Below are 26,888 nucleotides of genomic sequence, written 5' to 3'. Positions count from 1 at the left end.
AAGCTGACTGGGAAGTGTGCGGATGTGCCTAGTGATGGACACTCGGGGTTGCCATGGGGTCGTCGCACTGTCAGACCTCGGGGAGGCAGAGTGGAGCGTTGGTGGGTGTGTGCATCTATCAGAGAGCTGTCCCCTGGGAGGAAGCCTTTCCTTTTCAGAGTATTTGTGTCCATGGGGGTGGAAAAGAAAACAAACAACACACGACATGGTGCTACCATTTTGTCACCGCACCCGAGGGATGTATTCACGTGCCAGAAGGTTGCATTGAAAGGCCTCCCGGCCACACTGAAGCATGGAGCTCGGCGTGTCCGCGAGACTCGGCAGGCTCCCTTGAGAGACCTTGGTTCGAGCCGGTGCAGCCAGGTGCATCGAATCCACGTGTGGAATGAGATGTGTTTGAAGTTTGATCCTCAGAAGACCCCGCCACATTGGAGTGGAATCCCCGCTGCACGTACACCGGTGGACAATGGGAAAGGACGCTGCAGCAAAGCAAGAGAGAAGGGAGAGTGGTCTATGGCACCAAAGGAATCACCGCTTGTCCGTCAGAGGTATGGCTATGGATCAGTCCTGGGGCACTGAGGGCTATACCACTGTACAAACTGTATTCAGAGTGGTGTCGAACCGCACAGCCTTCGCTTCTGTGGGCTTTAAGTTTGTGTCGTACATGGGGTTTTCAAAGGACGCCTGTCCATTGCTGTTCTCGTGCCCGGCATAGCCATTGTACTGAACTTTCGGTCTTGTTCTGCAGGGAAGAGAGAGAGTGCACAGTTAGGGGCTGATGTCAGTCACAGAGGCCAATCAGCCAGGCTGGGGGTGGGAGGGGCCCACAGGCACAGGAAGTGGTGTGTGCAAGATGGGGGTGGGGGGGCACCTGCTCACTTACCAGAGCTGACTTCAAAAAAAAATTGAAGGTTGGGGACAGCAGATACAGCTCAGTTGGTAGAGCATTTGCCTCGCTTGCACAAGTCCCTGGGTTCAACCCCCAGCACCACACACACACACATTAATAGTTGGGATTATAATAGAGCTTAAAAAATGGAAGCAATTTCCAAAATCAAATGATTATTGGTGCTCCCTAGGAATGCTCCTTGGGATGCTCTTCCCAGCCAGAGGCAGGTGGGGTCTGGTCTGGTCAGTCACCTGTCCCTGAGCAGTCACAAGGCCTCGGGAAGCCAATGAACTTTGTTACTCTGCAGTAACGATGAAAAGAATGAAAAGAATGATGTCCACCTATGGGGTGCCCAGCCCTGGAGACTTTTTAAATTCACCAAATTTATTTATTTTGAAAGTTTGACTTTTTCTTTAGTGAGTTAAAAATTAGTCTGTTTTTAGAAACAAAACTACCCTTATTATTAAAATATCTTTATATTTGGTGGTGAAAAGAGTCCCCCCCACACACACATATAACCCTTGATACAAGCATGGAGGGTGTTTAGACTGAAGAGATCTAAACACGAGTGGTTTGGCCTCTTCATCTGTTTTCCTTATTCCAGGGAAACTGCAGAGGACAACGTGTCAGGGTGTGAGGACAGAAGTCCAGTTCAACAGGACTCCCAGAGCCAAGCCAGCCAAGAGCCAGGGGACACTGGATGTGAGTTTCTGGTTGATTTTCTCCCAAGTTACAATGTGTTCATTAGGAAAAAGACATATAAAAAGGGTGTGACCTCAGAAAATGGGTTTCCGTCAGCAAAATGTCAATTTCAACAGCCCCAGGAGTCAGAGTCGTCACAGACACTGAACCTAGAAAGCGCTCAGGCAGCCAAAGGCAGCGGACGAGGCAGTCGGTGAGACGAAGCCCGGCGCTGGCGGAGTCCACCTCCTGGCTGGGGGGAGACGCGGAGCCGGACCTGGGGGGACGCCCTGGGCTCTGGGGAGGGAAACCAGGACGGCCCTCCAGGCGCTGAGTGACACCAGGGCCTGACCGAGGAACAGCTTCCAGCTCACAGGGAGCAACAGAGGCTCAGCGACGCGTGGCGGGGTTCTCCCAGGAGACACACGGGGCCACCCCCAAGGACAGTGCCGAGAAGGCAGGGGAGGGAGCCCAGGGCTTGGCCCTGCCCCTGGGCTGGGGCTAAGAACCCAGAAAGGTGACCACAGAGCTGTAGGCCACAGTGCCCACGGTGCCCTTGGAGAGCAGCCCCAGAAACCAGCCTGGGGTGGGTGGGACAGTCAGGATGACATCCAGGGCCCCACCCACCACAGGAGGCATCAGACCACAGAGAACCCAGGCACCGTGGCGAGTCTGAGGCTGTCCATGCGTGGCCTCCACAGAGACACTCAGCCACAGAGCACGAGCAAAGCAATGTCCGGGTGGACAGACGAGCTGTGGTGTGCACTGGATACTCCGCAACTGGAAGTCCTTTTACCTGACACAGCCACGCTTACTGTGCGGGGCCGACCTTCCACAGGATGGGAGATGCTCAGGCCCGTAGGAAGGCTTGCATCTCTGAGCCACAACAAAGCCTGCTCTCTGACGTGTGGGGCACCATCTAACGGGACTCGTGGGCTGGCGGAGGGTACAGAGGACTCTCGCCACTGGGTGGCAGGAAGGTCGGGGACTCTGCTCTAATGGAGCTGACCCTCTCCCTGGGGTGGCGTGGATGCCACACCAGCAAAGGCAAGTGTGTGAATTATCAGTGCTGTCTGTGTCCCCAGGGATGTGACAGTGCCTAGTGGAACTTGTGAAAGAAGATACATCAATTTAAACTCTTCCTACCCCTGCATTGAGTGGGATGCGGCTGTGGCCCGAGTGTATGCACTGACTGACTCTTACACCAGCTGAGGAGCAGAATCCCAAGTGGAAGGCTCACCAGACCGGGGTGCACAGGATGTTTTTTTCCTTGCTTTTTTAAAGGGAGGTTCTGGAGATTGAACCCAGGGGGTCTTTACCACTGAACTACATCCTCAGACCTTTTAAAAATTATTTGAGACAGGATCTGGTTAAGTTCCTGAGGCTGGCCTCAAATTTGCAATCCTCCTGCCACATCCTCCCAAGTCTCTGGAATTACACAAATGTGACACCACACCAGCTCAGGATATTTTTTCTTCAAAATAAAAAAAAATAATAATAATTAAAGTTGTGCCAATCATTTTTGTGTATGTGCTGGGCATTTAACCCAAGACCTTGTGCATGCAAAGTCACCAAGCTACACTCCAGCCCACCAATCTATAATTTTGTAAATACCACTTGAGATTTCTTTTACTGGGCTGTGTTTTTAAAATACAGACTTTACCAACCAGAGGTGCTGCTAGTATACCTGCAAACTGTTTGTGCAATGCAACTGTGAAGCAACCTTCTTACTATTTTGTATAGATTTTTTAAATTATAGGAAAACACATATTTAAAAATTTGCCCTACAAGTTACTAAAATGTACCTTCCTTGGACTAAGTTTATTTTGTTTTAACCAGAATTAAGTGAAAATATGTGTGTCTTATAAATTGATATTTGGCATAACTAACATACTTTAACCTTGTTCCAGAGGATTGCTACATTTTGTTGTTAGTTTCAGGGAATGATACTTTTCATTCAGTAGATTAGAATGATTTTGCATAAACCAGATTCCTCAGAGTATCATATTATTCCCATGGACAGCAGGGACTTTATAATCACTCTGCTCCTTCCTTCCTTCCTTCCTTCCTTCCTTCCTTCCTTCCTTCCTTCCTTCCTTCCTTCCTTCGAAATGCATCCACATTGACTCCAATGAAAGGATTCCATTCAATAAAATTATTTTACTCCAAGTTCTGACACTTTTCAATTAACCAGTATTTAAAAATGAATAAATACCCAGAACATTCTAGAGGGATGGTGAGTATGATATTGTTCAGTGTGTGTTAAGATCTCAACTTTTGCCTGCTAAAGGAATAGATTGCTCAACAATTCATGAGTTACAGATGCGTGGGGTGGAATGTGGTCACGGGGCACATTATTTCCCTTTCTGTTGGAAGGCTGAAGGCCAAGTCAAGGAATATAGGCCCCCTCTCAGCCTATTCTCTTAAAGCCAATTACTCAGATGTGACCTGCTGACACAGTAGGACAGCTAACAAGCAAAGGAAGAGAAACCAGCAACACAAATCCTTGGCACACAGCACTCCTAGCATAGCAATGCAGAACACACATGCGTGAAATCCAAGTGCACGCCGTGGCTCACACCAACACTTCACACTCCACATTTGTGAATAGACCACGCTGCTCCAGTACCTGTGTTTGTAGAGGTAAAATGCAAACCCTGATAAAATGAGAGCGAAGAAAGGAACCAGGATGGCGGCTGCCACGGAGCCGCTGCTGGTGCCGTGGTACTGGTTCGAGGGGTCTTCACCAGAGCCCAGGGGATCTGGAAGACAAGAGGGGTTAAAATGTGCAGTTACCATACCAGACTTAAGCAAAGCGATGTGCATGATAAATTTCATCAGTGATCACAAACTCTGTGAGAAGCAGGGATTTCCTTTCCGCTGGAATCTAACTGACACTCTTTCTGGAGATTCAATGTCCATTTTAATGACCAACATACAAAAGCTGCCTGGCAATTCCTTACCTACAGCTGAGGGGGCTGTGAAGGAGCCTCCCGATGCAGACTTGAGGGAGATGAAGGGCACTAGGCACCTTTGTTTGAGTGATAGTTTTATGCACATAGGAATACCTAACAAACACCTGTTGTCTATGTAGAGGGAGGTGCTGCTTTCTGAGATTCTCCAAAGTCTTGGACTGAAGGAAGCTGCAGCTGGACGTCACAGTGCAAGTTTGCATGGGGCCAAGAGAAGTGCTGAGCCATGCGCTGTGCCCAGAAGGAGGGAAGGCTGCGGCTGGCAGCTCAGAGGCTGTGCAGGCTCCACCCCTCGCCCTGGTCTGCAGAGCCAGTGCTTGCACAGCTTTGAGACAGGCCAGGGGAAAACAGACCAGCAAACACCGGTTCCCTGTCAATTGCCAAAGACAGCTGCTGGTTCTTGAAGAGTTTCTTTATAAAATATGGTTTTTAAATGTATTTGGCCTCATTGCCTGAAGTTGCTTAATGCAAAGGGAAATGACAGGTAGCTTTTCTCTCTAAACCTGAGCACCCACGGGATGGGCACGGGACAGAGTCAAGCCAAGGGGAGCCTTCACCCTGGACGTCGGACTTGGGTGGGTGGAATAGTCACCACTTGTTCCTGTGATTGGAGTGGGTGGAGCCCGGGGGGCCATTGAAGTCCCCTGGTGGTTCTGGCTGTCATGGGCCACGTGTGGGTTTATCGGGCATTTGTTGGTCATTGGCAAATGTTCAGAGAACAGTCCACTCAAGCCTCTGCCATGCAGGTGGTTAGGTGTCTTCCTCTGCTTGTGGAACGGGAGTCCTTTGCTGTCTGGATGGAGGTGAGTTATCAGACCCATGATGATCACACATCTTCCCTCCTTCTCTGTATGTGGGAGTCATTTGATTTTAATAGGGCAATTAATTTTCGTTGATTATTTCACACAGGATTTTCCACTAACGTTGTCTTCAAATTAACTGGACTTCAGAATCCATTTAATGATGATACATTTTTTTCCAGTTTATCTGACTAGAGACAACCAGATGGTTATTTTTCTCCACAAAATAGGTTTGTAGCCATCACTCTTAAATGAATGATTTTTCCTGAAATGTTACTTAAACAGACTTTTCTGATTAATTGAATGTGAAACTTGTTTGAGATTCAAATTATTTTGTGAAGCAAATTGTTCTCCCTGACAATAAGCTGATCACCACATGAGGATAAAAATTACTTGTTAATTCAAGCTGTTATTTAGTTGGGCTAAAAGGGAAGACAGTAATGCCAAGAAAATGGGTGACAGCACAGGGGTAGTCTGGGTCGGTTCACTGCGTGAGTAAGCTTGGCCCTCCACAGGGTCTCCAGGGCCTGCGGTGTGTCCTGAAAATGACGACAGCCTGTACCGCTGGGAGAGGGCGGGCAAGCCGCTTCAGGATCTGGCCGAAGGTGAAAGAGAAGTGCCCCCCATCGTTAGTGTCGGTCTAGGGGCTCCTCTATCCCATTACCCCAGGCGACACGCTTCACTTTGAAAGATGGCCTGGCATCAGGATTAATTGTAGCATCATAATTTAAAGTTTTTCTGCTCCATGGCGCCCTGCGTTTGGAATGGTGGAAGAGGGCATTGCACGGTTAGCTTTCCTTTGTCCAGGGTGCTGCCTGGCAGGCTGGCAACCTGCCCTTTGCCTCCCTGGGCTCGGGTAGGTCCTGGGGAAGGAGTGCATCAGTGATCACACCACAGAGCTTTGCCCTCCTGTGCCTCTGCACGGCAATCTTCCTCTTCATAAACTGGCATGTCCGAAGCCTCTTCCAGCCGCGCATCGCGTAGTTCCAACCATCTGGCAGGAACACAGGGCTAACCCCATACACCCTGTGTCTCCCCTACACTGGTGCACGTGGCCTATGGCTCCGTGAAGGGCATGTCTGTGCAGACCCCTCAGCACGCAGCTGCACCATGCTCCACAGCAGCTCCCAGAACCGCAGCTCTTCCTCCGTCCCCTGGCCAGCTCATCAGTGAGGCAGGATTCACTGCAGCGGCCCTTGCCTTGCACCTTCCCATCTCCTCACTGAGCTCAAAATCAGAAGAAGAGAAGGAACACACAAGGCAGGAGGCTCTGCCAGGAGTGAACGGGTCTCCCGTGTGCTGGCCTCACTCACTGGACCCACGGTGCTGAGTACACCGTGTCCTACCTGATGCAATGCATCCCCAAACGCCTTAGCTGAAGCTGTCCCCTGTGGCCCACGGGTGGCGTGCATGAGCTATCTGAACTACTGAAGGAGCCCCTGCAGATGCACCTGCGTGGGAAGAACGGGGTTCGTACTCGCAGGCCAAAATTTTGGAGAGAGGTTGTTGGAGGAGCGGACTGTCAGTCCTGCGTGTCCACTCTCCATCCCCAGAACCGCACGCCTGAGTGTCCTGGGATCAGCCAACACCGCGCTTTAAGCTGCACATTCTGGCGGCTGAACGTGACCATTGATACTTTGTAGATTTACAGACTTTTTTTACTTTTAACATCCCTTAGTTTTCTTAGGGTAGTAGAGTTGCTCATTTTTAACTTGAGTTCCACCTTTGTTTGTGCCCTTGATTCTAAACCTTCTTGATGCAGAAGGATGCTAATCCCACATGTGATGTACCTGGTGTATCACCCCCAGCTTTGTTTCTGTCTTGTTTGTGAATGTGCCAGGCCCTCCTGAGTGTTGCTGGGGTTTCTTTGGGAGTCATGTCCTTTGCGCTCCTGGGGGGTGAAGGGGGCCTCGCGCAGCTTACCTTGTCGCTCCAGCTTGAACTTCCCGAAGTCCTTCCCGTGTACGTCACCTTGGAAAGTGAATCCTCCCCGTTCAAGTCCTGAGGACACCTGGTAAGTGGGGACAGGGAGGAGACATGTGAAAAGGAGGCCAGCGGGTCCTGGTGACCTCAGTGTCACTGCTGTCCAGAGTCGCTGTCACATCTCACATTTATGACATATTTACAGTTAGAAACTGAAACTCATACAGGCTGGACTTCCACTAACTGGGATTCATGCTGACCCTCTCAATCTGACCCCTGAGGGGACAGTGTGGTAACTGCCTTGTGACAGGGAGATGGAGCTACGGATGAATAATCGCAGCTCCCGCATGGGAAGCTCACGTGGTCACAGCTCCCTCCCGCATGGGAGACTCACGTGGTCACAGCTCCCGCATGGGAAGCTCACGTGGTCACAGCAATTGGCCTGCGTGCCTCACGAGTCTGTGTGCCCTTGTCACACAGTGACCAGGACACAGCAAGATGACTCGCAAAGAAGGTGCTAAGGAAACCTCCCCAGCTCTCCGTTCACAAGGAATGCCAGCTCAGGACTCCCAGAGTAGCCACACGGTGGCCTTACAATGGGTGGCTGCGGTGCTCTCCGGGGAGAGCCGTGGTCAGGCCCTGCTCTGTCCTTGGCAGAACGGCTGCTTTACTCTTGGCCAGTGATTCTCATTTTGGAGTTTGGTCTCCACCACTATAAAATGAGGGGTAAAGTGGCCCTTCTGCCAAGGGACACCAGGTCTCCAGGGACAGAGTGACTTCTCTGCTCAGGTGGGTGCCCCCACCCTGCCCAGAGCATGGGGTGCGAGGAGGCCTCAGGTGGCACTTACGTAGCCATCGAGACCCCAGTTGTCGTTTTCAAACTTGCTCACAAAAATGTCTCCGGGGCCTTTAATGTGGAAAGCTTTCAGGAGCAGGTGGGTCTCCTCCTTCTTATAAACACCTGTGAAAAGACGGGCGTCAGTCCCACCTGAGGATCCTCAGGGCAACCGGCAGCCACTGTAGGCATGGACTTGACCACAGCAAGAGCAGGCGAGGCCCCAGCTCACAGAAACCCAACAGAAGTCCTGGTTTAGTTGTGAGTCTCAGTGCTCCCTACCCCAAAACGCTGACAGCTCGTGAGAGTCCTTGGTGGACCTGGTTCACCTCACTGAACCAGGCCAGGAAGGACAGGAGTGTGTATTTGATTCTTCTAAAAGATCCAGAATTTTTTATCCATATTTTATTGACTTTTGAGGGCAGGAATATGTAGAAAAAACAGACAAAACCGTAACACAAATGCAGCTATTTGTAGGGATGCCGTGGGCCATTGTTGCAGGAGGAGCACAGGAGGCCAGCAAGGACACCGGTCCAGCCACAGAGAGGGGCACGGGGGACGGACATTACACCTGCGGGCTACACCGGGTGGAGGGCAACGACTGGCGTGTTGCCGAGGGGGTGGGCTGCGCCTGCAGCGAGTTCCCACCACAGCAGGAGAAAACCCAGCACAGAAACAGGCGCTGCATAAAGGGGCTGCCGCCACCTGTAGGCAAGGGAGCGGAGTTCCCAAGAGAAGCTGCAGGGGCTCCCACTAACTCGGCCCAGAGGAGCCATCCGGAAAGTGCCAGGAGAGCGCCACTGGCAGACACCAGGAGGGAGCCGGTGTCCAACCCCAGCCCTCTGAGGGCGGCTTTTCCCGCCACAGGAGAGGTACAACCACCTCCTGAGAGTGGACGAGGGTTAAACAGCAGCAGCAAAACCAACCGCTGTCCCAGTGGGTACCACAGTGTCCGCTGCCCTTCCTGCCCCACCCATTCTTCAAGCCAGGCTGTGTGGAGTCTGTGTCCTGGGACTCACTCCCCCGGGGCGACCACAGGCCCCCCAACACTGATCCAGAGTCTGGGGGCACTGAGTCCCCTGGGGGCACGTTCTTTGGGGGAAAGTTCAAATCTCTGGTTCTGTAAGGAGAAAGATCTAAACTATGTGGCTGGAGCTGAGGAGTGTAAATATTTAAAAGCTCCTTAGTTTATTCCGACACCACTAGATGCTCAGTGCCTGCTCTGAGTCATGTGTTCATTCACATGGGCAAAGCATAAGGGAGTGTGGGGTCCTGGGCCATGGGCCATTAGCCCACCAGCCCAGGGGCCATTAGCCCACCAGCCCAGGGGCCACCAGCCCACCAGCCCAGGGGCCACCAGCCCACGAGCCCAGGAGCACACCCTGTGGACATCTGAGGTGGGGAACAGTTTCTTTTTCCTAGTGCAGAGTGTATGGGCTATTTTACATGTTTTCCTATCCAAGGACAGAAAAGTGAGATGTGAGGGGTGGGGAACCTGACCCCAAGGATGTCACCTACTGTGGGGGGGGAGGTGTGGCATTTTGAGACAGCTTGGCGTTCAGAATCAGGGCTGCCTCTTGTGGGTAATTCAGGGACACTCTCAAGCCTTTGGGAGTCAGTTTATGGCAAATGGTGTATAGTTACAAGAAAGGGGGTTAAAATCACTACATTTAAGCATGAAGGAGACTGAGCATATCTGTTCCTACCAGGGCTCAGATTCTGACTGTCAGTTCAGCTACGCCTCTGATGACTACTTAACATATCACCTTAGGCGAGCTACTTAACGTTCCTGAAACCAACTCTCTCTCTCTCTCTCTCTCTCTCTCTCTCTCTCTCAAGTCAGTAAATATATATACACACGCACATATATTTTATATATATATACATACACACATGTATGTGTGTCATATATAATATCACATAAGGGAACTTGCACCATGGTATTTATGTGAGAATGAAAAAGACAGTAGGTAAGACATGCTTAAAATTAAGAAGCACGTATGTACGGCATAGAAATCAGAGCTTGTTTTCCTACTAACATTGACAAAATGACAATTTTATTCACGTGTGGTGACAAAACTGGGGAGGAGGACGTGAGTTAGAGGACCTGAAGAGAGTGGAATTCAGCGCCGAGTGTTGGATGTGACCGTCAGGCCCTGGAGCAGTGCTGTGCACGTTGCTGACCCTCTGCACTCCACTGTGGGAGCTCTGCACTACTGACCATGGCAAGCTGTGTCAACCGGCCATCGCTGTGGAGGGCCGCTGAGACCAGTGCTTGCAAAGCCCCCACAGCAAGAGCAAGCACTTCCCACCCAGGAGCCCCGGGACAGGCAGGGCCCCACTGCTGCTCCCCGGTGCCTGACCAAGCCCCTCAGCGCCTACCTGTCAATTCCAGCTGCACCTGTGAGGCTGCCGTGAAGGTCGCGTTCACCTTGCTGCTGGTTGCATTGAACCAGTCAACGGTTAGAGTGGCAGGCTGTCTTTTTCCTAAATATTCATAATATCCCTTCCACACCGAACTGACGAAAAACACGTCCGAAGGAACTGCAGGGAAGGGAATAGATGACGTCAGCACACACAGAGGTGACGTGACGTCTGGACATTTCAAGCTCAGATGGCCTAACCCTGCTCAGTGAGAGATGAAGTCAACAGCAAGGAGGTCGCCTGGTGCACTGTGCTCACACAGTGTGCGTGGCGGTCAGAAGAGACAGCCCTTGCTCTGTGCAGGCGACAGCTCTGCTCTGCGGAGGGAGGGGAGCCCGGGAGCCTGCGAGGCGGCCCTCCACGGCGTGGGCGTGGGAGGTGGTTCTACCAAGGCTAGTGTCGTTTTCCTGTGCTCAGTAGGAAAGTGTTCACTGCCCCCTGGACTCCTGCTGACACCTCACTAGCACCCAATCTGCTCTTCGGAAGACACACACTTGGAGGGACTGACTCATGCCATCTGTGAGGTGCGCCTGCCCTCAACAAGCTCATGCTTCCGAGCAGGTGGAGGGCACCAGCTTGTGAAGACAGGGGCCTTTCTTCACTCAGGGCTTTGTTTTGCAAGTGGAGCTGACTGCTCTCCCCCATGCTCTTCTGCTCTACCCGAGTCTCCTTCTGCAAAACATCCCCACATTAGTCAGAAAGGGAGAAGTGGTTGCCTCAGCTGCCTCTTTTGTGTATGTCTACTAAATTCAGAAATAAAAGGCATGGAGTCTTTTAAACAGATGAATCTGGGTCAGGAATGCATGCAGAGGTTCCTGATACACTTTATTTTCACAATTTATAAAAAGTGTTACATTTATCTTCCACATCTCAGGTAGCAATTATGTATAAAACCCTGCCTTCTTCCTAGTGTCGACCTCAACATCAACGTATTACAATCCACATCAGGATTTCACGAAGGTTCTCTCCCTTATGAGGTACAGCTCCTCATGATGTGCTAAAAACATTCAATTAAACAAGTCCCCTGCAAGTAGAACTGGTCAAAGCACATTCGTTGCTAGATAGAAAGAATGATTCGCTTCTCTCTAAAAATATTCTCAGTAAATCTAATAAAGTGGAAATCGTGAAGTCACAAGGTGTTCCCGCTTCTTGTTGCAACCCATGGGTCACTCTCCTGTGTCCCTGGACAAGCTAAGCCTGCAAAGACCCTAGTAGGAGAAGCCCGAGAGCAGAGTGAGGATCCCTTGGCTCTGCATAAACCCAGCTTACAATAGAGACAATCAAATAATAGTTAAATGACGTCTCAGCACAAGTGTCTGAGACACTTAGAGATCACTGACATTAAACAGTGGCTGAGAGGCCCTGATTTTAACTGGCAACCCCCAAATGTTTAATTTATTAAAATCAACAGCCTCTAGAATAGCCCAGATTGCTTTTCAAGACTGGTTTCTGTAACACTCAGCTGAGAATATTAATGTGTGCACCCCTTCCCTCCAGCCCTGAGGGTGTCTCACAGTAGTGGGCATCCCCGACTGGGTAGGTTAAGGTAGCACCGGGGCTTCAGAGCCACCTCTCTGTATTCAGACATGACCACCAGTCATGGGGTAGCATTCTCCTTGGGTCCTTGCCACTTGAGTTCCTGCGGGTAGTGTGCCAGTGCACCAGCCAATAGCAGAGCCATGCTAGTGTGGACCACCATGATAAAGAACCGTATCTAGTTAGCACCTCCTCAGAGAGAAGAAAAGTTACCCTGAAAATAATGTGTGCACCTACAAAAAGCACATGTAGATATTTAAATATGTTAAACACAAAATAAGAAACACATGACAATGAAATGCTGCATTTCCTTCTGTTAAAGGAAGTGTTGCTTGGATAGTATTGATTCTTGTACTTGATTTGTGATATTTTAATGAAATAGTGAGGAAAGATGATTTTATGCACTTCATTGTGTAGGATGGAGAGAGTCCTCTATCATGCGATCTGCCTCACCTGAGAATTGACTGTGCAGCACAGCATTACCAGTTTCCTTCCACACTGATGTCAAAATAGAGCATCATGTCCAAGAAACCAGGATTAATACCCAAGTAAGGAAAATACTAGTCATTGACCTCATATGTTTACAAAGACTATTTATGCTTTAAAAAAACAAACTTGGCTTAAATGAATTTAATTTGGGGATACTTGCTTAATTTAAATAGTATCCAAATCCGTAACACAGAGCCACCTTGCCAAATGATGTTAGACACAGAAGCCCTCTCTTAGGATCAGGACTGCGCCTTTCAGATTCACTGCCTGATGCATTGAGCAAATGCCCCGCATGGTGACAGGCCATGTGTGGGGCATTTGCTCAATGATGAGCCTGCTGGAAGGCAGAGATATGGAAATAATGGATCATGCAGGTCTTGGAAGACGGGGTTGCCCGTGTGAACTGCTCTGGTGACAGCGCACACCATCATGCTTGGTTGGGGCTAGCTCCCTCACACAGAGGAAGGACTGCAACCCTATTTATAAGGCTCTCCATCATACCACGCGTGGGCTCAGCCTGTCCTCTGCCTCTGTGGAAGCAAATCATGAGCAAGCATGTCCAGGGCTGCCCTTGCACACAATGTTGTCCCACTCACAAACCCCTGCAGCAAATCAAACAGAAATCTGCGCAGGTGTGGGGTGTCCAACCATTGGAATGCTACTTTGCCCGTGTAATGGATTCAGAAATTTAAATGGTAAGAATTGTTTCACTGTGCAAAATAAGGAGAGAACAAATCACTTAATTTGATTGAAATCTATAACTGTTCTGGTATACAAACCTGGAGTTTTAGTAACTGTTTCATTAACTTCTCTCACTCCTTTACCTACAAGTAAAAAGACAAATTATCATTTTCAAAAACATTTATTTTTTAATAAGTTTGAAAAAAATGTCAAATTGAAGCAATTTTCCTTTCTCCAGATTTTTTAAATGTACCAAATACGACTGTTGCATCCGTATGCATCTTAGGCCCATGTGTGAACAGTGTCCTGTGTGTCGTGGAGAGCTGCCTTCCACAGGGGGAGTCTTGACACCCACCTCATGGGCAAATCCACTCAGGTGCTACAACAGAGAGCCTTGCAAATGAGGGTGGCTTGGGTCAGCCTTCTGACACCCTGCTGGGGACACCACCTCCCACTAGGGCCAGCTACCTGAGGTGTCCAGGATTCCAACCCTCTGGTGTCCCAGGGCCCCAAGTCCTCTGGCACAGAAGAAGACAGAGTCCATTCAGTCTATTGAGTTAGTCTTACTTTACTGTCTCGTAGCTTTTATATTTACAGGTCAAACTACAAATGGTGATTTTTAAAAGCTCATATTCTTCTGTTCTGACGGGGAAGGGCAAAGGGGTGTATTTTAAAATCCTTAACCTGAGACTCTGAGTAAATGTGCTCCAGGAAGCCAAGACTGATGTACTCCACAGATTGCTTCCTGCTGTCCAAGACTCAAGGCGGATCCACAAACCACATTGGTTAGAATGTGACAGGTTTGCTGCCAGCAATTCTGACCCACGTGTTACTCTCATTTGTAAACACACAAATCTGTAATTAAAGCATCATTTTCATGCTAATTGCTTTTGTAACTTCAAAAAATAGAACAAATGTTAAGAATATATAAATGTCTACTTCACCACCAAACAGCTTATGGATTCAAAAATACAGGTAGTTTCACTTATGTATTCTCAGACACTTGGTAATATTTATTTATGCATCTTCAGTTTCAAGAAGCACATTTTCTGAGAATATATTGTTTATTATTTTTTCTTTTAACTCAGAATATTTTTCTTCAGCCACATAGCATTTCTCTTTTGCTTAAAATGTAGATAGCAAATTATAAAGTCTCTATGTCCATGTAACCCTGAGGTATACATCAGTCGCTCACTGTATGCACATCCAGGCACACACAGCTCAGGCACACGGAGTGTGCTGAGGCTGGCTGAGGACACCCCCTCCTGCCGCTGCTCCTGGGCCTCAGAGCTGCTCATCTGTTGGTGGGCAGGGGAGGCTCCTCCCTGCTCTCAGGAATGTGCCTTCATGCCGTGATCAATGACTTACTTTTACACACAGGTGACTTCCCCGTCCACTTCATATCTGCCTTGCATGTCCTATGTTCAGAGCCACCTGCAAGGAAGAAGCCCGTGTGGCAGGTGTACACCAAGGTGTAGCCGAAAGCAGGAAGGTCGATGGCCCGCACATCCGCGTGCGCCGGGGTTTCTGGCTGCCTGCAGGCGTGAGCTGAAACGGCATTCATCCCGTTAGGAACACGGAGACCGCCTCACTGCGAAGCTCACACGCGCGTCCCAAGAGGTAAGTAGCAAGCACGTCAGAGACAGCTGTGAGGCGGGTGATTTCACACATGACATATACACATGATTACATGTAGAGACTCAGAGGAGAGATCCTAGCTTTGGAATAAACGGGACACTCTGATATGCAGGTAAGATGAATAATAGTTAAAACTCTTACATGACCAGTCTTATAAACTAACACAGGCTGACACATACTCTAAACATACCTTGATTCTTGTCAGGTGGCAACTAGCAAATTTATTGTTCAATGAAGTGAGTGGTAAAGAGTTGATGTGCACTTAAAGACTTAATTAAAATATAGATTCCCATTTTCTTTACAAATATAATTTAAGAGTAGATGGGAACGTAATGCTGATTATATATTTCAAATAGCCTTACTTTTGATAAAGTTTACCCATATGTCTCAGATTTAAAAACTTGGTAGTTTACAATGTTAAAACTGTAAATGAAATTGCTTCAAGTATTGCCAATATTTCACATTTTATCAGGCTTTCAAACTTTTAAGATAATGAATTCTTGCAAGTTCCGTTTTACCTAGAGAGGCACAGTTCAATGGGCACATACTTGAGTATATGCACGTACACATACGTATGCTAGTCACATATCTGAGTAGTGATGTAGAGATGACAACTTAAAATTAACCACACATCTGATAATTCTGATAAATACATAGAAAATCACACCTTACATTTTAGCAAAATAATTTTTCATAACATTCTCCTGATGCTTTATGCTTAAACCCAGATAAGATGTAGCATTTCACTAAATTAATGGTGGGGAAATGAAGGGCTGATTCGCTACTTGTCCACAAAACACTGTCTCTAAATCTCATGATCAAATCACAAAACTAAATTTGGTCCTCAAGTAGCTATTTCAGTGATCCATTCTTATACTCTTCATGTCTATAACAAAAACACAGCCTAAGCATTTATACTGTTCTCTGACATATCACATGACCTACTAAACACGAGGTCAACTTAGAAGAGAGGAGAAAGGGGTGTGGTGCCACCCTGTCCCAGGACTTCTGACTTTAGCCTGGTACTGTCAACTGGAAACCTTGCTAAGCACAGACTCCCGGCCCACCTCCCTCCAGAGTTTCTGAGTCACAGGTCTGGGGCTGAGAACTGGTATCACCACCCAGGTCCTGGCCTTGCTGCTGCTCCAGGTCCCTAACCGGGAGACTCACGCAGTTCAGGACTAGGAAACTCTGTCCAGTCAGACACAGACACTGCTCCTGGCTCCCCTCAGGGCAGGCCCTCCCCAGATGGCAGACAGGTGTGCCCGGTGGTGCAGAGGCCCACTTACGTATGCACTCTGTCTGCAGCCCGCTCCACGTCAGGTTGGCAAGGCAGGTCCGCGTTGTGGAGCCTTGAATGTGGTACCCCTTCCTGCACCTGAAAAACACCGTGCTCCCGACCTGGAGGGAGACCAGGAGGTGTCAGGGGCAGAGAACAGGCCCGGCATGCAGAGCCAAGCCCACGTGCCCACACGACGCAGCCAGCCAGCTTCCGCCCTGCCCTGAGAGCTGTTGGAAGCTACATGCGCTTCCTTCCCACTGTGGTCGGACATCCTTCAGGACAGAGACCATCAGCGAGTAAGATCTTAGACCACGGAAAGTTAGGAGGCTGTTTGGGCAAAGAGAGCACGCTTTCTCTCTGATTTCAGGGCTCTTGCTTCTTTTTTTTTTTTTTTTTAAAGAGAGAGTGAGAGAGGGGGGAGAGAGAGAGAGAGAGAGAGAGAATATTTTAATATTTATTTTTTAGTTCTCGGCGGACACAACATCTTTGTTGGTATGTGGTGCTGAGGATCGAACCCGGGTCGCACGCACGCCAGGCGAGCGTGCTACCGCTTGAGCCACATCCCCAGCCCGGCTCTTGCTTCTTAGACTGTAATAACTATTAGTTTCTTTGCCTTTTTCCTGCCACTCACGTTTTAAACAATTGGTATTTATTAGAAAATCACTTTTGCTAACTCTTCCAGGGTGCCGACTTCTTCCTGCTCTGAAGGAGTCCACTGGCCATCTTTCTGGTGCTTCAGAATATCCAAGATCCTCAGGGATCGGTGACTTTTATATTTTTTTTTTCTGAAGAATGAGCTGTGGGTAAGTGTGCAGGGCACAGGAGATCATCCGTGACCCTTTACACCTGAAGCACAAGACCAAGCAGGGTGGAGGTGGGAACCGCAGCCCGGGAAAGCAGCTCCGCTCTCAGGCCACTCCCCAAGTCTCTCCTCATGGGCCAAGCAAGAGTCCTAAGACGCAGACACACGTCCTGTCCTGACGTGTGCTCTGAGAATCTACACCCGTCCCTTAATTCCTCTGTGTCTGTCTCTCACCACGTGAGACCACGCAGCCCTCGCTGGAAGTTTGGGAACAATTGTATGTAAAATGTGAGGAGATGGTTGGTACATTGAAGAGTAGTGGTGATGACGCTCTTAGCATGGAAAAAGTGAAGTAGGAGTTTACAAAGAAAAATTCCAAAGCCCTCTACACTCCGGATGGTAACTCTGGTTCGTGGATGGTAACTCTGGTTCATGGTGAGAAAGGTGGGCCTGTCACGCTCCTCTGGGGCCTCCACGGATCTCCTGCTGAGCCCTGATGAGCCTCCCAGTGGCCTGACTCAGAGCTCCTGGCAAACACGCTGCAGCCCACCAACTGGAAGGCGAGGGAGAGCGTCTTCCCCTGGCAGAAAGCAAGAGCAGTACCCTCCTCACAGGGCACTTTAGCAGGGTGTCCACACCACCCTAGATGGATGCCACACACCAACCTGGGAGCTCGGGGACTTGTGGGACGGGTCTGGCTGAGCAAAGGAAGCTGGTCCCTTAGTTGGCGTGATTAACAAAGTATACCTGGAACATTCCAGAACTGAAAGGGCTCACTGTGTGGGGGTTGTGTTTCAGCACCCAGTGCTGGAGAACCAGCCTGTGTTCCCCTGGGTGAGGAAGTGTCTCTCGGGGTGAGGAAGTGTCTCTCGGGGACCCAGCACTCGCTCTGAAGACAGTGTCTTATCCCCTAAGTTGTCAGCGAGTCTTGCTGTGGGTACGGCCCTCCACTCGTGTTGTTGCAGCTTCTCTGGGCCATAAGGGGGGTGCAAGTCAACCGTGCCTTACACGCTGCTAATGAACGGGCACCATGAGCTCTCACCCACTGTGCCGTGCACTGCAGGTCACGAGGTCTGAAAGCCACGTGATCAATGGCGATCAAGATTTCATTTTTTGTTTTTAGTCAGTGAGAACAATGCCCGCATACAGTATTTTATAATATTCCTAGATATTAGCTATTGAATGTTTATTTACCCAAAAGCATTGGCCTAAAGTTTAAGGCCGTACCTCAAAATGACAGAAAATGCAACTAGATTCCACCTGTTGGCACCTGAGAGAGCCTTCTTTGTGGGGTGCCAGAGAGCTGTCAGGAATTAGCAGTGTGTGTCCGAGTAAGAGCAATACACTAGGGTCCCTGAGAGATGGGAGGGGGCAGCTGAGGAAGAGCAGCCCATCTCCGTGGACAGGATCCCCAACGCTGGTTTCCAGGGCCACATCCTCAGAGAGCCCTGGAGCTACTTGGTTCTTAGGATGGTGAAAACTTCTTATTTCAAGCTTGTCTTGCATGTTAAGCATTTTTCCACACTAACCACAGTGTTGATGTGCTCTCTATTAAACGCCAACTGATCATTCACAAGTGCTGTTCAGATGCTCGTCTGCCGTGGTGTTTGGAAAGTTCAGGCAAGAACAGGTATCACAAATTAGCTTGGACCCAGGGGCTGGAATGTAATTTCTTCTGTGTTTTTTTTCTCTCTAGAATTTAATATCTACCCATTCTATCCAGCCATTAAGTGGAGTCTTTGATGTGCAATTAATTAGTAATTGAGAACTTCCCTTGGAGCATAACAGACAAATAAATACAAACTTAGGCATGCTTTCAAACAGAAATTAACATAGCCATTGTTACAGGAGTGACCAAGTCCCACAGGCCATCCTGAATTTGACAGTTCAAATACATGCAGAAATCCTCAATGAATGGATTTCATTTGGGAAAATATAAGATGAACAAAATATGATATAAAAGTGCAAACATGTGTTTGAGAATCCACTTAATTTTATATTTCCACTAAAACATGCAAAATAAAAATGAAGTACCTCATATCCTCTGGAGCTATTCTGTATTCCAAAATGTGGAGTACCAGGGTCTGGACAGGCATTGTGTGCAGGATCTGAAACACACAATTAAAACATGGCAGCTTTGATATTAAGAGATTTTTGCGAAGTTGATGAAACATTGTTTGACAATATGGGAGATGTTTGTCATGAAACTTGAAGTAAATTGCAACTTTCCTCCATCAGACCTCTTTAGATATTAATTTTTGATGTTAGCAGACTTTGAGTAGCTCTGTATATTCTTACTATAAAAGAATAAGTTGCTCTTTTCCCTTTTCTGGTTTAATTTCCTTCACTGATAATCGTTGATTAATATTATGATAGGGGTTCATTTAATGGTCATCTCAGCTGGTCATCCATGACATTTTTCCAAATTTCTTCAGTAAATTTTCAAAATTTCAAAAGCAGAAATCCATTTAATGGTCCAAAAGGAAGTGTAAGGTAGCCTAGCAGTGACCTTTGCCGAGCACGTAGGATAGGAGTGGTCACAAGCTGTCCTGCTGCAACACTGGTGTTCCTTGCTACTCACAAAAAGTAAAATAAAAGTAAAAAATAAACAACTTTCTAAAATTTGTTTTCTATAGCAACTAATCCATAACGAGAAAGAAAGAAAAAAATACTTCTGGTGTAGGAATATCTACCATGTAGCAGTAGTTTAAATCAAATGACAATAGACAAAATTAGGAAAAATAATGCTTCGATGAAATTTTTCTAATGCTGTCTTGATTTTTAAGTAGATATTATTTGACTTCTTAGAAAATAACCAAGATTATAAGCCATTATTTTTTTACTATAAATTTGCAGGAAAATAGCTCAGTAAAACTGGGTGATCAAAATCAACTCAACCCTGGGGTGAGTCTGCCTGGCTGGAGGCTGTTCAAGGACCAGTAAGGCCCCATCTTGCAGGAGGCTTCCCTGCGGGGTGGTGCAGCCATGGCTGGAGCACTCGGTGGTGTGCATGCAGAGGCTGGCTAGGTGCAGGCTGGAGGGGCTGCAGGTGGTCAGCCACTCAGCACTTACTCTGAGCGGCACCTTCTGTGGAGCACCCTGGAACCACCAATGACCCGGTTTGGGAATGCAGTGTCCTGTGCCTAAACCTCCCCAAGCCCTAGGGCTTTGCTTACCGATGCAGGTGGGCTGTATGCCACTCCACGTGCTGTCAGCTTGGCAGACCCTTCTCGAGGACCCCACAAGTAGAAACGGAGATTTGCACTGGAAGAAGACTTCAGACTTGTAGGTGAAACTCTTCCCACTGAGCCGGCCCTCAGCAGGAGTGCCAGGGTCTCCACAAAACACAGCTGTGGAGAGCAACCGGGAGACGTCACCTGGCGCCCTGGGTCAGCTAGACCTGTACTAGTGTCTGTTAGATCTTGGAGGAAAGCCCCTGCCCTCCGGCAAGGCCAACCCCAGTGTAGGATGCTACGTGTTGTAACTTGGCTACGACTGCACATCACTGTGGCCTCAAGTTGCCACCATGGTGTGTGCAGTGACTGTGGCTCTGGGAGAAGTAGAACTGGTGTCGCTGCAGAACTTACGTAGGCACTGGGGGACCTCTCCTTTCCACACCCCGTGGCCTTCACAGGACAAGATGGCCGAGTGGGAGAGCTGGTAGCCGTCTACACAGCTGTAGCTGATGCTGGAGCCCCAGTGGAAGTCGGTCCCCTCCACCTTCCCGTGCGGCACCGGCGGAGGCTGGCTGCACAGGACCGCTGCATCCAAGAACAAGCAGTGAGACGTCCGAGCGCCTTGGTGCCCGCGCCCACGGCTGCCCGTGCACACGGCCGGGCCTGAGTTCTCCCCAGATTCAAAGGACATCTATGTAGGGTTATGTTCTTTTTCAAATAGGAGAACTACTGAGGACGACAGTAACAAGATCACACAACTGTTCTCCAGTGCTTCTTCGTTAGTTCAGTGTGATCAAAGCCTGATCGCTGCAGAATGGAACAAGAGCAAACAGCACTCCCTACGTGCTCAGGCCAAAGGGGAAGACACTTTCTAATTCCATTTGTGTCTTTGTGGGCTGGTTTCCAGGGACAAATCAAATGAGGACTTGGTCATAGAACACAAATAACACCTTTGGTTTCATACATAGAGATGGTGAGATTTTCTCCTTTCATTTGTAAGTTTCATTTATTTAAAGATAACATATAACTTCCTGAAGGTGCAGCCTGTTCACCCATTTGCTGAACCCTGAAAATGAATGTGTGAAGGTTCAATGAGGCCTACAGACTAGCCCTTGTTGGGGCTGAGGCACAGTCTTGGGGCCTGATGTCCATTTGTTTGTCCCCTGGGGCCTCCATGGATCTGCCTTCCCTCCTCTAGAGATTCAACAGGTATTTCCTGAGAATCCACAGGTGTGGGTTTGGTGGACAGGTACATGGGACAGGCTTCAGGTTGGGATCAGGAATGAGCCACACGGTTCACACAGGGTGATGGGTGAATCTTCAGAGAAAACTTCAAGGGGAAAGAGACAGAAAGGTGGGGAGTCTGTTCTGGAAGGGCCTTGTGGACTACGGTGCTGACTATGAATGTGACAGGTGTCAGCCAGAGGAAGACGGTCTGCAGGAGCACCCAGGAAGCCCCACGCCAGGCTGTTGCACTGGTAACCCCCCCCCCCACACACACACACACACTACTCTCACATGGCTGCATGCCAGCACACGTTGACCCCGGGCTGCACTTAGTGCTAGGAGTTGCAGGTGGGAAAGGACCATGGTGAGAACCCTGGACTCTATGGGGGAAGTGCAGGGTGGTCTGGGGAGCATGCAGGGCCAGGGGAGGACAGGAGCCACGTTCTTGGGGTCTCTGTGAATCCTCCAGGTCCCTGAAGACCATATCCAGGGCGTCCAGGCCCTGGCTCTGGCTCCCACAGCCCCGCTCTGCTCCTGTCTCCCTCTGTGCTGGACCACTGCAGCTCTCAAGTCTGGACGCCTGGTCCCCTTCCACCCCACCTGGGCCAGCAGAGGGCAGGGCGCTTCCTCTATGGTGCAGGAGGGGACCGCCTAACCAAGCGGTGATCCCCCCCACTCCTACTTCCTTGCCCCCAGGTCAACCCCCCACCCTGCTGCCTGGGGTCACCCAGAAGGGAGTGAGCCTGTCCTGTCCCCCAGAGAGCAGTGGTATGAGCCTGGCCTTCTCGGTACTATGCCATCTTCCCTCCTGGCCTCCAACCCTCAAACCTCATGGCCTACTCTTTCCGGTCATTTCCAGGAGATTGCCTGTGTCCTAACCTGCCCCTCTGCTGCCAGTTATATTCACGTCCTCTCCAGGCAGGACAACTGCCGTGGGAACACTCCTGTCTCCATTCCCGATATATGACCCCAGGCCACCCACGACACCTCTCTGTGGATGACAGTTCCCCATCTGCAACACCAGCATTAGCCTACTGTGAAAACCTAGTGTTCCCAAACTTGGTGTCAAGAATTCCAGAACTTCTAGCTCCCAGAATGGCTTCGTACATACTTGCAAAATTTAAAACAAAACAAAACAAAACAAAACATAATTCTACAAAGACACCTCCACATTTCAGCAAGACCAAAACATGAGGCACACACCTTTGCAGACAGGTTTGCTCTGATTCCACACCCCATCCTTGGTGCACTGAATAGTGGCTGACGAGGCAGGTTCCATGAGGTACCCCGGATTGCACTGATAGGTCACTGTCTTGTTGAAGGTGAAATCAGACCCAAACTGGACGCCATTGGACAGTGAACCTGGATCGCCACAGCTTATAACTAGAGGCAGGTAACCAGAAGAACCAGAAATACATGAAATTATCTTAGCATAAATTAGTCCTGGTCTCTGTTTAAGTTACACACTGAGCTGCTACTCAAAGTGATTACACAGTGAATTATGGAAGTGTCCCTAGCCTCGGTCTGATGACTGGATTTACCATTGTCAGCAGGCCATGTGCTTGAATTACTTATTCCTATTCTACTGGTGCTGCTGTGTGGACGCTGGCTGCTGTCCTCAGCTGTCCCTGATCAGGCCTGCTGGGCAATCATGCGATGCCAGCCAAGAACACAATGTAGGCCGTGGCCAGAGAACCAAACATCTTATTTCTTTGTAGACTAAATGGTCTACAGAGAGAGCCTTGCCATTTTCTTTTTAGCATCTGTTTTACAGCACAGAATGTAAGTGGCCATGTACAGAAACTGGCACTAGATAAATAACAGAGCAGATGACAATCTTAAAGTATCTAAGGAACAGACTCTTAATATCCAGGGAATAGTTTTCCATTTTTATGTATAAACTTTAAAATTTAATAGAACATTTTGGAATCATGCTGCTTTTTCTCAGCACATGGACTTCACAGCAGTGTCCTGGGCCCACCACGAGGGGCTGCCACTAACTTGTGCAGTCGGGAGCCGCGCCTGTCCAGGTGCCGTTGGCCGTGCAGTGCCGCGTGGTCAGCCCTGAGGTCTGGTAGCCCTCCCAGCACGCATAGATGACGGAGCTAGAGAACAGGACACCGTCGCTGCTGACGATCATGCCATTGGTGGGGGTGCCGGGATTCCCACAGGACACGGCTGTTGGGAGAGCAGAACAGCAACACAAAGTGGATGACCCCTGGCTGAGGTGTCAGGGACTAGGGCTAAGAGTTCAGGGGACGGCACATTGGTTACAAAACTGCCTGTGTGTCTGTGGAAGGGCGTCAATGTGCACTTTGGATCATGCCTGTGGATTATTCTATAGAACAGGGCAAATGTGAAACTTGCATGTTCACCTGATCCTTCCTGAAGTTCATTGCTTTCAACCCAATCAAAACATGAGTTAAACCCCTGAAAATTCAAAGTCTCTCTACTTTGGGATTAAACACATTTTTAAACCTAGATAGAATTATTGTGAATTTTTAAAAAATTCACAATAATTTAAAAAATTTACTTCTGTGCTATTAGTATCCCTTCACACACTGGCTTTTTTTTTTTTTTTTCAAAACATGGGCAACTTGGTCACATATCACATCTCTAGGACAATTCACTTGGCAAACTGTGTGCCTTGGGGACTGTGAGAGACTAGCACAAACCGGGTGGTAGGATGGGCTCCCCACACAGCTGGACCCATCGCGCCGCGTGAACGCCTTCGCTGACTTCAGACTGCGGATCTCTCAGTGCTTCCCACGGCCACTCCCAGGCACTGACACCTCACCTCATGTGGCAGGTCTGCACCTAGTGCTCAGTGCATGTCTCCTCCGCTGCCACCAAGGCTCGCCAGGCCACCGAGGCTCATTCAAGGAGGCAAATTCAACCCCATGCTTTTGCCGCCTTAGTTGACCTATTTACCAGATGACTGTCATGGTTCTCCTTATCCCTGTCACATTAACACACAATAGGCAGGCAAAGAAGGTCTGCAACCCTTGTTGGACTACACAAGAATGCGCCCTGAGACTTCCTGGGAATGATCAACATATTTGAAATTACACTTGCATATTTATTTGTTCCACCTTCAAAGCTAGCTCTGAGAACAATTGCTCTTAAAAATATGGAAGAAAACTCAGTGAATACTTTGCATAGGACTCAAGTCACTAGTCTGCAATTCAAGGAAGTTACCTTTCTTATTAATTTGGAAAAGTACATTTGCACGCCAGGCTGAGCTGCATCCTATAGAGAGCACACACACCGGAGCTTCTGATCCCGAGCACACAGCAGACATGATTATCAATCACAACCCTCTTACCTGAAGGATCTGGGTCTGAACTTACAGTCTTTCCTAACACAGATCACTCAGCAGTTTCCTGGTTGGTCTGTGAGTTGAGAAATATTGACCACTCCAGAAGCAAATTACAACTAAGGTTCTTGAAAGCTTAAAGGATTTATGATTACTATGACGTCAATCAAAATTTCATATTGCAAAAGACCAAGGTGTTGGGTCATTCAAGACTCCTGTTCATTCCACATTTACTCTTTACTTAGCACCCAGTAGGTATTGTGCACAGGTACCAATTGGAAGTCTGTCAGGGAAAGAAGATTTGTGTGATCAAATTCTCCTTTTTAAAAAAAAAATATTTTTAGTTGTAGTGGACACAGTACTTTTATTTTGTTTATTTAATTTTTCATGTGGTGATAGGGATCGAACCCAGTGCCTCACTTGAGCTAGGCAAGTGCTCTATTACTGAGCCACAACTCCAGCCCCCGTGATGAAATTCTTAACATAACCAATCAACCAAAGAGCAGATGGTTTCTTGTTGTGCTCTGCTATTTCCTACTAATATCTGTGCTTAAACCTCCATGTCACCCAGGGAGGGCCAATGTCAAAATCCGTGAGATAACAGGTGGAAAAATATCCCACTTAACTGACATATTGCTGATGAGTGAATTCTCTGATGACAATTCCACCCTTGTACTGAGAAGCCCCCCCCCATATGTTGTATTTTATATAGTAAAGTTTTGATTACATTTTTTTCTTTCCTTTTTTGTGGATGTCAGGAAATACTTTCACTGATAACTGCAACAAAGTAAAACAAAACAGGAAGCCAGGTATAGGGAGCCTGCCTATAATCTCAGCCATTCAGGAGGCTGAGCCAGGAATCACAAGTTTTGCCTAGGCCAAAAAAGAAAAAAAAAAGGAATGGGGTGTAGCTTAGTGGTAGAGCACTAGTGTGAAAAAGAAAGAGGGAGAGAGGTCGAGAGGGAAGAAAGAAAGAAAGAAAGAAAGAAAGAAAGAAAGAAAGAAAGAAAGAAAGAAAGAAAGAAAGAAAGAAAGGGAGGGAGGGAGGGAGGGAGGGAGATTTAGAGTCACTAAAAGAGAAACGTGTTTTTTTAAAATTGGAAAGTATTTTCTGAAATCCACAAAAAAGGAAAGAAAAGAATGTGATCACAAATTTACTGTATAAAACACAACGTCTGTGTGATGGCTGTCTTCATCATTATCACATCTCTGCCACCTGACGCAGCTTAGGCATTATCAAACCCACATGGAGAAAAGATGGGGAGTTTCCCAAGCAGCCAGAACCAATGATGTAGTTACTTTTGAGCAACTTCAGGAGACAGGGCCTTTTGGAACACTGATAATCCTATGATTAAAGACTAGATGCTAACCAATGTCTACGTGACCTAAACTTAAGGAGAATGTATGAGGATGTGTGCATTTCCTGCCTGCAGAAAGCTGGTCAGTTATTGCAAAGCTCTGCTCACCCTGCCCTCACTGCCAGCACCCATAAAACAAGCAAATCCTATGGAGAGCCGGGCACAGGGACACACGCCTGTAATCCCAGCAGTTCTGGAGGCTGAGGCAGGAGGATTGCGAGTTCAAAACCAGCCTCAGCAAAAGTGAGATGCTTAGCAACTCAGTGAGATCCTGCCTCTAAATAGGGCTGGGGATGTGGCTCAGTGGTTGAGTGCCCCTGAGTTTTAAAAAAGAAATCCTACAGAGATTATCTGTCAACAGCTCAGAAGCCACCATTGTGCTATGAAGTTTTACAGTACGGGCCAGTGCTGAGGGATCTCTTGGACAAGCAGGGTATCTCCAGGTGCTCACTCATGACTTCACTGGTGCTCTTGCCAATTTGGGGGAGAGGGTTAACTGTGCATATCCTATGTCTCTAGGACTGTCGGGGACTCTTGCTGCCAGTTTGGAATGAGCTAAGGTTTGAAGCCTCAAGGTGGATTCCACAGCTCCAGCTCCTCACCCTCACACACGGGCTGCACTCCTGACCATGACCCGTTGACCAGGCAGGTGCGCTCAGGGGAGCCCCTCAGCTGGTGGCCCATCTCACAGGAGAAACGCAGGAGACTCTTCGTTTTAAACTCATCCCCAAGGCGAGACCCATGGGCTGGCGTCCCTGGGTCTCCACAAAATCCAGGAGTGCTTCCTGCAGAACATGAATACACAGCAATGCACAGTTGTGTGAGACTCGTGTGAAACGCATCGTTATACTAAGACACT

At 48.5% G+C, this 26,888-nt stretch overlaps 1 protein-coding gene across 1 annotated transcript in view; it reads right to left on the bottom strand.

The window, feature by feature from the left end:
- Positions 1 to 582: 582 nt before the first annotated feature.
- Positions 583 to 26,888, bottom strand: part of CSMD1 (CUB and Sushi multiple domains 1) — a gene marked incomplete at both ends in the record, with an annotated part of 1,655,719 nt that continues 1,629,413 nt past the window's right edge. Inside the window, 14 exons of the mRNA XM_081269879.1 lie at positions 583 to 742; positions 4,200 to 4,332; positions 7,266 to 7,353; positions 8,114 to 8,226; positions 10,483 to 10,644; positions 13,329 to 13,373; positions 14,599 to 14,778; positions 16,158 to 16,269; positions 18,987 to 19,060; positions 20,129 to 20,302; positions 20,540 to 20,713; positions 22,559 to 22,738; positions 23,357 to 23,533; positions 26,632 to 26,814. Of these exons, the coding sequence (XP_081126005.1) occupies positions 583 to 742; positions 4,200 to 4,332; positions 7,266 to 7,353; positions 8,114 to 8,226; positions 10,483 to 10,644; positions 13,329 to 13,373; positions 14,599 to 14,778; positions 16,158 to 16,269; positions 18,987 to 19,060; positions 20,129 to 20,302; positions 20,540 to 20,713; positions 22,559 to 22,738; positions 23,357 to 23,533; positions 26,632 to 26,814 (1,955 nt within the window). The remainder of the gene's footprint in view (positions 743 to 4,199; positions 4,333 to 7,265; positions 7,354 to 8,113; positions 8,227 to 10,482; positions 10,645 to 13,328; positions 13,374 to 14,598; positions 14,779 to 16,157; positions 16,270 to 18,986; positions 19,061 to 20,128; positions 20,303 to 20,539; positions 20,714 to 22,558; positions 22,739 to 23,356; positions 23,534 to 26,631; positions 26,815 to 26,888) is intronic.

The sequence above is a fragment of the Spermophilus citellus genome (genome assembly GCF_964194105.1).
Source record: "Spermophilus citellus genome assembly, chromosome: 16".
NCBI classification, from domain to species: domain Eukaryota; kingdom Metazoa; phylum Chordata; class Mammalia; order Rodentia; family Sciuridae; genus Spermophilus; species Spermophilus citellus.
This window is presented reverse-complemented; position numbering and strand designations above follow the sequence as displayed.